At 41.5% G+C, this 12,512-nt stretch overlaps 1 protein-coding gene across 1 annotated transcript in view; it reads right to left on the bottom strand.

Moving 5' to 3' along the window:
* The window catches only part of clcn1a (chloride channel, voltage-sensitive 1a), a 30,658-nt gene that overhangs the window by 15,482 nt on the left and 2,664 nt on the right, over positions 1-12,512 (bottom strand). The window contains exons 2-12 of the mRNA XM_070921399.1: positions 7,581-7,884; positions 7,355-7,486; positions 6,978-7,106; positions 6,089-6,222; positions 5,912-5,989; positions 5,717-5,795; positions 5,477-5,602; positions 4,881-4,965; positions 4,241-4,342; positions 4,076-4,160; positions 1,456-1,611 (exon numbers count right to left, since the gene is read on the bottom strand). Coding sequence (XP_070777500.1) covers positions 1,456-1,611; positions 4,076-4,160; positions 4,241-4,342; positions 4,881-4,965; positions 5,477-5,602; positions 5,717-5,795; positions 5,912-5,989; positions 6,089-6,222; positions 6,978-7,106; positions 7,355-7,486; positions 7,581-7,884 — 1,410 coding nt within the window. The remainder of the gene's footprint in view (positions 1-1,455; positions 1,612-4,075; positions 4,161-4,240; positions 4,343-4,880; positions 4,966-5,476; positions 5,603-5,716; positions 5,796-5,911; positions 5,990-6,088; positions 6,223-6,977; positions 7,107-7,354; positions 7,487-7,580; positions 7,885-12,512) is intronic.

The following is a 12,512-nucleotide window of genomic DNA, read 5'->3' as shown; positions in this document are numbered from 1 at the left end:
ACCGGGGGTGGACAGATTGACAGAAATGTAAAAACAGTATGAATATCATGGGGCTAAACACGAGGAGAGCAACCCTTTGCCTTCAAAACAGCTTTCATTTTTCAAAACATGTGTTTGTGTCTTGATTACAATTCGAGTCAAACTGAAGGCTAGGGTCCCACTTTACCCCCACGAGTCTTGCATTTGTCAATATGTCCAACACCTGACCAAGCAGGACTCGTATGTCATAATCATCACAGGAAAATATATATTTTGGGGCAATATATGTTTAGTCTACTAACTGATGGTGAATCATGCTGCTGCCAGTGTTGGTGCTCTCTCTCTGTTTGGGCCTGTTCAGATTTTGTGTGTAATTATTCTCAGCTTGATCTGGTCTGACTGTCATCAAGTTCCTTTCGGATGAAGTCCTCTACTCTGACATTGTCTGGATGTTAATGAACTCAATAATTTGTATGGGCGAGAGCAGTAACTGCACTTCGGAGAGGTCTTAAAAATGGCCTTGGACGTTACATGATAAAGACCTTATGACTCCCACTAGACCGCTGGCTGTGTACAAACCCACCAGACAGCTTGATATCATCTGTGAGCCAGTTTTATGCATCAGTCTTTGTCAATGAGCTTTAACTTACAGCGACTAGTTGTCTTTGTAGGAGCTAACTGATTTTAAAGACTGTTCCTTGCCAGTTTTTGTAGCTGATGCTACAAGCACCATCATGTTGCTTGGTCTCTTTGAAACTCTGACGCTGCTTTGAATATTCACATAAACACCTGAGATGATACATACTACTTATTAGCATTCATCTTGGTCTATGTAGCTGCCTTGTTATTGTGATTTAGTTATCAAACTTTATTCGGGTTGTTCATAGTGTGTTATGGATGATTTGTTCACCTGTGTGCACGCTGTGGTTTTTCTTTACAGCCTTTACAGACAGTTTCATCAACTTCCTGCTGATTCACAACCAACCCAGCACCTAGACCAGATTTGTGTACATGTCAATGTTAATAATAACGGAGATATCAAGAATTGTACTCTCCAGGGTGTGTGTGTATGTGTGTGTGCGGCTGTTTTCAAGAAAATATAACAATGCTAGAACTGCTGGCAGCTTGCCACCACTGTTGACCTTGGACAGGAAGAAGAGGAAGACACACACACACACACACACACACAGATGTCCCCATCACCAACACACTACATGAGTGACCTGCAACAAATGTCCCTAATGAAGAAGAGGACGATGACGAAAATGCTGACGTCAGGGGGAGCTAGCCACACACACACTTACACTAAGTCTCACACTTCCACACTCACACACAGACATACACACTCATGGATAATCCAAACACTCTCACACAAACACACACACAGAAACAATGACACACACTTGACCTGCACAAAAAAACACCTGTCCAATTCAGCAAACATGTCCATACACACATTTCCCAGCAGCCACAGACCTTCATGATGAAGAAGAGCAGCAGGATGAGGAAAACACTGACGTCAGGGTGCAGCCAGGCGGCGGAACGGCCAAGACCGACTGGAGGGGGAGATCCCGAAATCTTTGTCCACGTAAAGTTGTCAAACAGAGAGTTGATACACTCCCTGGGCATCAGCTGGAGAGGGGGAGGAGAGGGGCGGAAAGGAAGGAAAAGCAGAGGGAAGGAGGGATGAGGGCAGGGAGCATGGAAGGAAGGTTAGGGTGCGAGTGGGGTGAGCAAGAGGTGGTGAGGAAAGTGTGAACGATGGTGGAGGAGAGAGTGGAAGAAATCGAAGAGAGATGGACAGAGAGGGCAAAAGGGAGGGGGAGGAGAAAAAAGAATGGTATGAGAAGTGGCAAAGAGGGAGAGAGGGGAAGAAAAGGAAAAGAGGAGGTAAAGTGGGGGACAGGGTGGAGGTAAAGAGGGAAGTAGAAGAGAAATAAAGAGGGTGGAAGGGAAGAGGAGAAAGATGGGGGTGTGTAAAGGAAACTGGAGACAAAAAAGGAGGAGAAGGGAAAGAGAAGGAAGGACGGGAAGAGAAAGGGAATAAAGAGGAAATAAAAGAGGGAATGGAGGTGAAAAAGGTGTGAGAGAGAGAGACAGGGAGAAAGATAGATTGAGTGGAAGGTAAGTTCAACAAAGGGAAGAGAAGGAAGAAATGGATGAAAAAGGAGAAAGAGAGGGGAAAGGAAAGAGAGTAAAGACAGAAAAGGGAACACAAAAAAAGTGAAGGGAGGAAGAAAGTCAAGTGGGATAAACAGGCAGGAAGTCATCCAGAAAGCTGGAAGCAGACGGGTACGGGTGGCCGAGTCCAATGACTCATTCTCTTTACATGACTCATGAATGACTAATTCACTTCAACCATTTTGCTCCACATTTGCATAGATGCCTCCGAATTTGCTCACAGGCACAAATCACAGAGCCTACCACATCTGCATACCGCCGCTGCAGGGGAAAAACAACACCAACGTCATTTCGACTTTTCTACTTTTGTACTTCCTATTTGAGCTAGGGTTTAATCGGGGCCCTGAAATTCATCGTTCAGTGTGAGTGGAGACGTTGAGGATCCGCTCTGTGAAAGGCTGCTGTTGGCCTCGACAGAGCTGGATGTAATAATAGGCTTCCCTGCGCCTTTTTGAAGTTGTGGGTTCACGTCTGGTTCACAACCCATGTTGCATTTAATCTCCTCTCGCTGTGCTGCTTCTTCTGTCACTCTACACGGTGCTATCTAGTTGGATTGGAAGGATTTCATTCCCCTAAAGCTATATATACTCTTATAGGGGGAGAACGTATGTATCAAACAGATTTATTTTCTAAAGGGAAATAATTTAAATTCAAACTTCACTTCACTCCCCTGCTGTTTTAAAACGATACTGTGAGTTTGTTATAAAGGTGTGAGACAGTTCTACAATGAGGGTGTGAAAGACATGCACTGAGGGCACAAAAAACATGTTATGGTGTTGCTGACTGACATATGCACACAGACGGATACTCATGCACTTACAACAGCATATAACACATACACACCTGGTTCACACTAAGTGGTCTATTCTGAGTCTGTGAAACACATGATTAGCTCGTAGCTCGGTGGGTGAACTGTTGATATATGGCCGTCTGAGCTTTCACCTTAACACTCCCTTTGTACACGCGGCACAGAATACTACACAGCATGTAGCCTCCATTCACATAGAAGCACAGACACTGATATCACAGTAAAGCCACAGATGCACATTAATACACTGATGGTGTTCAGAATATTCACAGCTAGAGTTTATTTTGGGTTCACGCTTTAGAAATAAAGCTTCCAGCTCATATCCTAAATGTTAATCCCAATTATTAAAAACATTAGGGTGTCCCACTTTATCTAACCTGCTGTCCCACTTTCCCAAACACAGAAAGAAATGTGGCTTTGGGCAAACTGTGCAGAAATGGATGTGTAGATTTGAAAAACCTGAACTTCTTTTGAGCTTCTTACATACTTAAATGAATTCCTCCTAGCACAGTAATACCATTGCCAGATCAAAGTTTGTTTCCGTTTGTCCCTCAAAGGTGCACTAGGCAAATGTTCATGTTGGTGGCTCCCTGTGGCACAGAGAGGTCACAGTTTGAAAAATGTGAACTTCAATACCCCAAAAATCCTGTGATGTAGCATCAGTAAAGGGAACACAGCAGGCTTATATCTATATTTATTTACTTGTCTGTGATGATGCTTTACACCAAAGGAATCCAAAGAGACAAAGATCGAAGAGACTGTTGGTGAGTGCTCACTGCTGCTGTTTGGATTTTACTTTCTGGTTATGATGCGTCATGGCCTATAGATGGATGTTGGACAGCACAACTTTGTTCTGTGCCGTTTTGAAGTGGGTGTACTTTTCCATAAATATCTGTGTACAGTGGTGTTTTATAACATGTAAATTAGATACCACAGTTTGATTTTGTGTGTGGGGGGGGGGGGGGGGGGGGGCATTTACTACTGGATTTTGTTCATCAGCTTTCTGTAGCTGTCAGCATTACATGCAGGTACCAACAGATGTGCATGCCCTGTATTCTCCTTTGTTTACATGAGAGACAAGAGTGATAAGAAGACATGAACTCTGACCTCTCCTGCCATGAACTGTCCAAACCCAGGTGGGAAGGTCAAGGTGGCGATGACCAGCGTTACCACAGCAGGAAAGACCAGTCGGCTGGAGGGAAAACAGAAAAAAGCTTTATTAAACTAATTCAATGCTATCCTGAAGCAAATATTCAAAATCACCTAACTTACTATTTGGTCAGGAAGCGGGTCATGGCATTGGGTCGTCTCATGAACAGCACCACCTGTCTGTTGAGATAGACGAAAAAGGCCCCCAGGAACCCACAGGAGATCCTGCACGAACAAATAAACTTCACATTAGCCAAGTTAAGTCCTTTATTCAACACCCTTAGAAAACACTGTTAATCACAAGGCGTAGACAAGGTAAGTGACAGAGTAAGGTTAGTATATTGTTATATTGTATATCTAGAAAAATTGCATCCAAAATAACTAAATCATTAGTAAAAGTCTTAAAATGACTTAATTACAATACAAACAGCTAATGTCACTGTCATGCAAGGAAATCATTTTATGGCAGATAATTCTTTTTAAACTGAAAACACACATTTTCACATTGTATACCGCGACATACATGAGGTGTTAAATGGCATCATGACATAAAGGGGGTCACCTGTGCCCTATGTTCCAACTCTTTCCTCCTCTGAGGTAAATGGTGAACTAATAAATTGGATTCTCCATGTTTCAAATGCTACATTTGCAAAAAGTTTGACTTGTCTGATATTTTCCATCTTGTCCTTTAGGAGGTTTGGATAGACACTGTTCACACATGCTCAACCAAAAATGCTACCAAATGTCTCTTCCAGTCGCTCACCCAATGATGGCGAATGCCGGCAGCTCCTGCAGGTCAAAAGGGAAATCCATGCGAAAGTTTGTCCTGAACAGAGCAGTGATGGTTACTGGAAGTAAAGAAAAGGTGAAGAGGTGAAATGTATCAATCAGTTTTTAGTGATCTAAATACAGGATATGTACCGGTGATCCTTTTAGCGTTTAGTCTTATAACAAACAAATGATTTTCTTTACTTTACAACAGCAGCTGGTCATTGGAAAGTGTTGGCACAGTAAAATGAGCATTTCTTGGTTTGTTTGTCTAGAACTCAATTTCACATTCTTATATGACACTTTAGTAACCTGAGTCAGGCATTAAAATACCCTGCTGCTACATGGCGGAGGAGCATGCCATCTAGTGGAAGATGTATGATGTGCCTACAGTAAATACATTAAGTCAGTGTCACTAAAAAGATGTGGCACTTTGCTTGGTGATGGACATTGAAGTAAGGGCGCCCTCTAGTGCATGTCTGATAAAGAGAAAGTGACATAATATTGTCCAGTCTCTCTCACACAAATACAATATTTGCAATGGCTGTAAAGATATGAATGGATGAAGAATACTTTTTCTCCAACCCGTACCTGCGTCTTTGTTGAACACAGATAAAACTCTGAATATGAAGGCACTGAATGTAGCAGCAAAGTATCCTCTCCAGTAGTTTCTCACAGCAAAGTATGTGGATGTTACCTCTATACTGAAGAGCACACCTGGTGGAGAAAGAAAAAACATTTGTGGATATTCCAAGTTACTTTTTTATCAAAGATCTTGAACAGAACTGCCAAAAAAAAGGGCCAGAATAGGAAAGGCAAAAGGCTGTGTACCTCCAAGTGGAGTGCCAAAGCAGCAGCCCACCCCAACAGCACAGCCCACTGTCAGGATGTCTGTATAACAGTATGGATTCTACTGATCCAGAGAGGAGGAAGAGGAGAACAGCATTGAGACAATAGAAACACATTACAACACAGGAATATCTCATGCAGTATCAATTGTTTTTATAATTCCCTTACAGCTCTTACCTGATAAACTCCTGAAAAGAAGGACATGAACCTACTGAGAACTGCAGCACAGATACTGGCAATGTGAACAAACGGGCCCTGAGTGGAGGAGATGAGTACAACAAGAAAAATAAATTAAATTATGTCATAAAGACCAAAAACAACACGACAAAACGCCACAGATGTTGTTTCATCCACCTCTTTGCCGACAGGCATCCCGCTGCCCAGGGCCGCAGTCAGACCAATGACTTTAGCAATGAAGGCCTTGAGAGTTAAATATTCCTTTAGCACCACACCTCTCAGGATGGTCTTCAACTCTGGGATGCCAGAACCTGAGACAGAAGGTGGAACAGAGGTTGCTTAGGACAGAAGGGGGGGGGGCAAACAGGTTTGAATAATAAAAAATGTCAAACTGGTGTGGAGCTTGAGTCCCACAGTAGAATAGCATGGTTTTATGGAAACTTTCTGTTGACGCTAGAGAGATTGTACAGTAGCAGCCATGTCATTCTAATAATTCCAATTCTCTAAATCCACATCTCTAAGATACACCTTGCTGGTTTGTTGATGTTTTTTTCTGCCCCAAACAGCATCGTTTCCAAACCATTTGGTCTTGCTTTGGAGAAGAATAGCTTGTAATCAACTCCTATGAAAAAGGTATGACACAATGTCTCCTGTATTCTTGTGAATCTGAGGTAGGTAATCATGCACCCTGGAGGGTTTAGACTCTGCAGGGGTTCACTCCAGCCAAATATTACAGCATGTGATTTCACTGATTAGCAGAGATGAAGATATCAATACATTATTCTGTTAAAAACCTCCTGCCTCTCAGCCTGACTTCCTGAGAGAGTTACCAAACTCCTTGGAGTCTACAATATCCCTCTTTAAGTTCCCCAATTTTGCAAAAAAACCTCCAATAGAAACCCACATATCTGAATGACTACCCCACTATGATATGTTGCAGACTGGCTTTTAAATGTACATTGTCTAATATGCACTGGATTACACCTTAAAGTAATAATTTTGAGACATTGATGAGCACAGAGAAGCTTGAGAAGAAAGATGGCATGATGGGGAAGGGGGTACAGACCGATAGCTTGAGGAGCGACCAGGTGACAGAATAGGGAGGAGAACAGGATGAACATCAGGGGATATGAAACCCAGGCCAGGTACTGCAGGGGAATGTTCCCCCTCAGCTCCCCATAAATCCATTTATAGGCTGAAGGAGGGGTGGGGGGGTGGGAGAGGTGGAAAAAACAGGAGAAAAGCAAAAGAATGATGGACTGAAAAGAAGAGAGAAGGATGAAGTGTAGAAGGAAGTAAGAAGAAAGGGTTCAGAACAGAAGATAAAAGGTAAGGAATGAAACAGGCATAAAAGAGAAAGATGCAAAAATCTGATCTATTTTGTACCTGCTTTTCCTTTACTTTAGGGGTTTCTGCAATGCATTGTGGGTTCTGTTGTCCTACCTTGTAGGCTCTTTGCACTGGCATAGTCCATTGTCCAGCTGACCAGTGCCATTGTGATGCCCAGCAGAACAAGGAAGATCCAGTCTTCTCCCAACCTGGTCACGAGGAATCGCTGCACCCGCGCTATGCAGTCTGACAAAACCAAACACCAGAAAAGATCACAAAAAGCAGCAATAAAGCATCTGCATCTTTACCTCCTTTGTTATCTTTCCTCAGGATCGCTCACCTCTACACTTGGAGTAGGAGCGTTTCTTCTTCATAGAGGAAGTAAGGTCGGGTTCAGCTGTCTGCTCATCAGCATCCTCTGCCTCCATGTTGGACTGACGCCTGTTCCTTTGTCTGCTGTGATAGCCGTGCTGATGTCCGTGTCGACTGTGGTATCCATTTTGACCATGGCCACGGCGGCCATGCCGTGTCCTCCCGTGGCTGCGGGGATGGTTGCCATGTTTCTTGATCTGTCTCTCTGTCAGCAGCCGCGTGGCCTCCCGTCTGCCGGAGCCTCCTTGGTGCTCTTGGTACTCCCCATAGAGCTGTCAATCAATCAGTAAATCAATCCATTAATCAGGCGAGAACAAATCATATGAACATCCAGCATTCAATCATTAGACGTATACAGATAGTTCCTGAAAAAGCGAGAATGTGGAGTGTGACAGTACTCTGGCAGAGAAGAGTCCATTTTAAAAATAGACAGGACCACGTGTTGACCCAAACAGCTCTAATGGAAGCAGAAACATAGGCTTTGCCTCTAGATTTATCACCTCTGGACAGACTCCATGAAAATTGCCTTGGACATGTGGGGAAGAGATTAATTCTCTAATTCATCTCCCTCCCTCTCTCTCTCACTAGCACAAGTATCTCTTTCAGCAGGAGATGCCCTCTTGCATTTAAAAAGTAGAGAAGTGCACTTAAACTTTCTAGGTGTTCATATGGAGTGTGGGTGATGAGTATTCTTACTGTCGTATATATCCACACCTGGGACCTGCCCAGTGGTTCTACTGGTAACTGCTCTGCAAGATTTGTTGATGTAGATCGGAAAAACATGGAAAGACATTTAATGAAACTGATATGTTTAATGTGGGGTGTAATTTTCTGCCAGTAATGCAATGGTAGTTATTACTATAACTAGTGACAGCTGCTAGTAAAGAGTATTTGGCTTGATGGAATGATTACCTCAGATTTTTCTGTTTTTCCTCAGATTTCTGTTAAAAATGGCGCAGTCTTTTTAGAGTGAAATTTTATGCAAATTATATAGAGTGTAAATTCGACAGCCACATTAATATTAAACAATACTATGCAGGAACACCAGAGGTCACCAAAGTCATAAAGGTTCAAATTTGAAAGTAAAAGGTTATGGGTATACTTCAAATTTCATGTTGATGAATTTTATAGCCATAAATGCCAATAAAAGTATATGCTAGCTATACTTTTGTTAGCGTTAAGTCATTTTCTTCATTCCCACTACTCAGAATCACAGTTAATCAGAAAATATTTATTGATACACTACTGAAGCGTCGTCTAATATTCCAGCACTGTGCCACAAATACTGGACTCATATAGGGCTCATATATATTCTTGATACATCAACAGCAGACAATAGAACTCCAGGAACTGACAAGCTGGTAAGTCGTGCTGACACTTTGGACGCCCGTGCAGTAAGCGCTCAACACCTTCTAATTTAGCAGGTTCATGGACAGACAGTGATGGATGGATGGATGGATTTAGACACACGCATATGTGTGTGCATAAGGTGCTGGCGATGCTGTGTGAGCACAGACGCCAGTCAATGCACAGTGAAACCTGAACAGCATAACACACAATGTGCTGTAACTGAATACCAACACACAACACAGACTCAAACAATAGAAGCCACAGATGCCTGGATTTGGTAGGTGGTGCTCATGTGTTTAATGTTAAATGTAACACACAACAAACTCTTCTGCTGATCTAAGCAACAGTATCTCTATGTGAGACATGACTTCAAAAAGGGCGCTCCGTGCTTTCTAAGAAGTGAGGATTTTCTCATCATAGATTATTCCTGAGATGTCCTGAAAGCTAATGTCCACAAGGACATTACACAGAAATGCACTGGAAAGGGGACAACTATCGCCTTACCATAATGTCACGCCAGACAGACACATGATACACTGTCAGATTCACACCTTGAGTAACTAACCACACCACACTGATTCTTCTTCAGACTCAAGAAAATGTTTCATTCACACAGAAATGTCTTTTTTGTTTAACAAACATGCAGACAAAGAAGTGTACAGGCCTCTCATGCCAATACAAATTGGCCCACTCCTCTTGCTGTCACTAGATGTCTTTAGAGCTGTCACCTTCTACCTGAAATTAGAACTACAGTTCAAACATGGGAAGAATCATAATTAATCATAAACTTAAACACTAGTTCTGCTCTCTGGGCTGACTCCATCGTACTCTAGTCCATTGGATAATTGACCAACACAGGCCAAATATGGAACAACCAGGAAAAAAACAATCATTGTCGAACAATCAACATTGTTCTAATTTTGAGGTTACTAAAAGGAGATTTGCTTTGATCTTTAAAGCTCTGCAACACATTAAAAACATTTTCTTCAACCCTAGTCCCTATACAGTATACAGCCTTGTCACGCATGTACTTTTACCTTGCATACATATGATGTACATTTACAGAGGATGAATAATAACTACTTGTTTGCATATGTATTGGCGTAGTCTAATGTTATAGTTTTCCTACAGGAATCTATGGTGTTTTTCACTCAATGAAAACAACATGTGCACAGTTTAATAAGTCAGCAGTAAACAGGACACTTTGTTTACATGCCTAAACAAACCAAATTATACTTGTAATATTCATAAACCGGTTTGTTAACTAGCCTGCAGGCTGCGTTAAAGCAAAATAACAGGCTAGGGGTGGAGTAGGGATGCGCACACCAAAGCAATGATTGTTTGTTATCAACTTTGAGAATAATCAAGACTATTAAATATTTGTTTGTGTGTTGTTTAATCAACATTAATCAGTATATAGAGTATATTATGCAAAATGTTCCTCTGTAATAAGCACAATGCAATCTATAGCAACATTAGCTAAGGTGAAACAATATATAGTCAGATATTATTGTTAACTCACTATGTCACTATGATGGAAATGGCGACATAATAATTTCTCCAAAACCACATGAATTGAACATTTGGCTGAGAGACCCCAGTTATATGTTTGAAAATGAGATCAGCTGTTAACTACTACGCAACCCAGGACAGGACGACCTCCAACATGGCCACCACAGAGTATGTTATGTTGTAAGAAATCCATCCTCCCCTTTCCTTCTTTACCTCGTTCCACCTCTCCTTCCTGTTTTCCCTCTTGACCAGTGAAACTCTACTCTGCACTAATCACGTACTCCTGTACCTCCTTCCTTCATTGCCCCCTACCCTCCTTCCTTTCTTTCTTCCCCCCCCTCTCTCTCCCTGCCGGTGAAACACTACTCTGGGCTAAATATAGTACCGGTGTGATCCAATATTCCTCATTACACTTCCCACACCTCTCTCCCTCTATCTCACCATCAGCGTACCTTTCAATGCCTAATCATATTCCTGTGTTTCTCCTATGTCTCTCTCTCTGCCCTTCCAGTTGTCTTTTAGTCCCTCAAGGACTTATGGAGAAGAAGTAAAAACTGATAAAACTACTCCAAACAGCAGAGTTTCCCAATATTTCATACGTTATACCTAGTGGAGGGTCAGGTACAGCTCAATGCCCCATGGAAGGACTCAGTGCTTTGCTCATGGACAGGGCCTAAGGATAGAGGGTGTCGTATACTGTACAGATGGTGAAGCCCCTTCAGGCAAATTTAATTTGTGGTATTGGACTATATAAATAAAATTGACTTGACTTAGAAAATATTGAGGTTTGATACCCAGCTCTGGTCAACAGACTTCGGGTAAATACGGACTGAACCGAGATTGTTCAGGTAGTCGTTGTGGTGCTGATGTCATCACCATTTGAAAACTTATTTGATGAACTCATAAAGCTCTGGTTATAAAACACTGACAAAAATCCCAACTGCTAAATACCAACATCAGTAAACACATATAGAAATCAACCTGTGGGCATGTCTTAAAGCAAGCAATGTCATTATCATTATTATTATTACAAGCACCAAGTCAAACTTAAATTCTCACAAAGATATAGGTAGAGAACACTGACTTAAAATTACAATAATCTGTGCAATAAATATATATACACATACATATACATTGTTATTTTATATATTCTTATTTTTCACTTAAATACTGCAAATGTATATATTTTTTATACCTTATATTTTTTACATAATTCTCATTTCTAGCTCTATGCTACTTCTTCCACACACACACACACACACACACACACACACACACACACACACACACACACACACACACACACACACACGTGTGCATAAGATATACCATTCTTTCTTGGGAATAGCATTGAGGAATAATTGTTAACATTTTCTGCAGATCAGGAGCTCTTTACTTTTGGTGTTAAAAACTGTCAAGACCATTGTAGCTCAACCTTCACATGCAGGACAACATATGTTACACTTCTAGCAAACAAAACAATGTAATTGAGTTTCCATCCACCTGTATTTATACACGTTTGAAAATTGGAAAAAATTGGAAATATCGGAAAAATGTCTTTACGCTTGTATACGCGTGTATTAATAAAAACAAAATGCGACAAAGTGCAGTGGAAACAGACTTGGAGAATAAATCATCGTTTGAGGTTTGACTGACGCTCTTTTAACCACATCATGTTGTTCCTCCCTCTTCTTCTACAATGGTTTAATGGCACCCAACAGGAGAATCAGCGGCACCAGGTCTTTATCTTGATGAACCACTACTAATATTTGCATAACAGCAGTGCTTTTGCTAATGTTCTTTGAATTTTGGTTAAAATTTGCACAACATTTGGATGGAAACCTGGCTTCTGTTTTGTTATTCTATTGACTAAATGTCAACCAGCTAGATCCCCTCTTGAGAGACATTTAGAGATATTTATGTAGCAGTGATGGTGACATGCTGATGATGTTTTTTCCAAACTGAATCATATCACATTGTGAGAATGAGCTCCATTGAACGTCATTGGTCGGCCCTCTGATGTGCACATACCTCCGTA

This window comes from Enoplosus armatus, chromosome 16 (genome assembly GCF_043641665.1).
Source record: "Enoplosus armatus isolate fEnoArm2 chromosome 16, fEnoArm2.hap1, whole genome shotgun sequence".
Lineage (NCBI taxonomy): Eukaryota > Metazoa > Chordata > Actinopteri > Centrarchiformes > Enoplosidae > Enoplosus > Enoplosus armatus.
The sequence above is the reverse complement of the archived record's forward strand: the minus strand, read 5'-3'. Positions and strand labels throughout refer to the sequence as shown.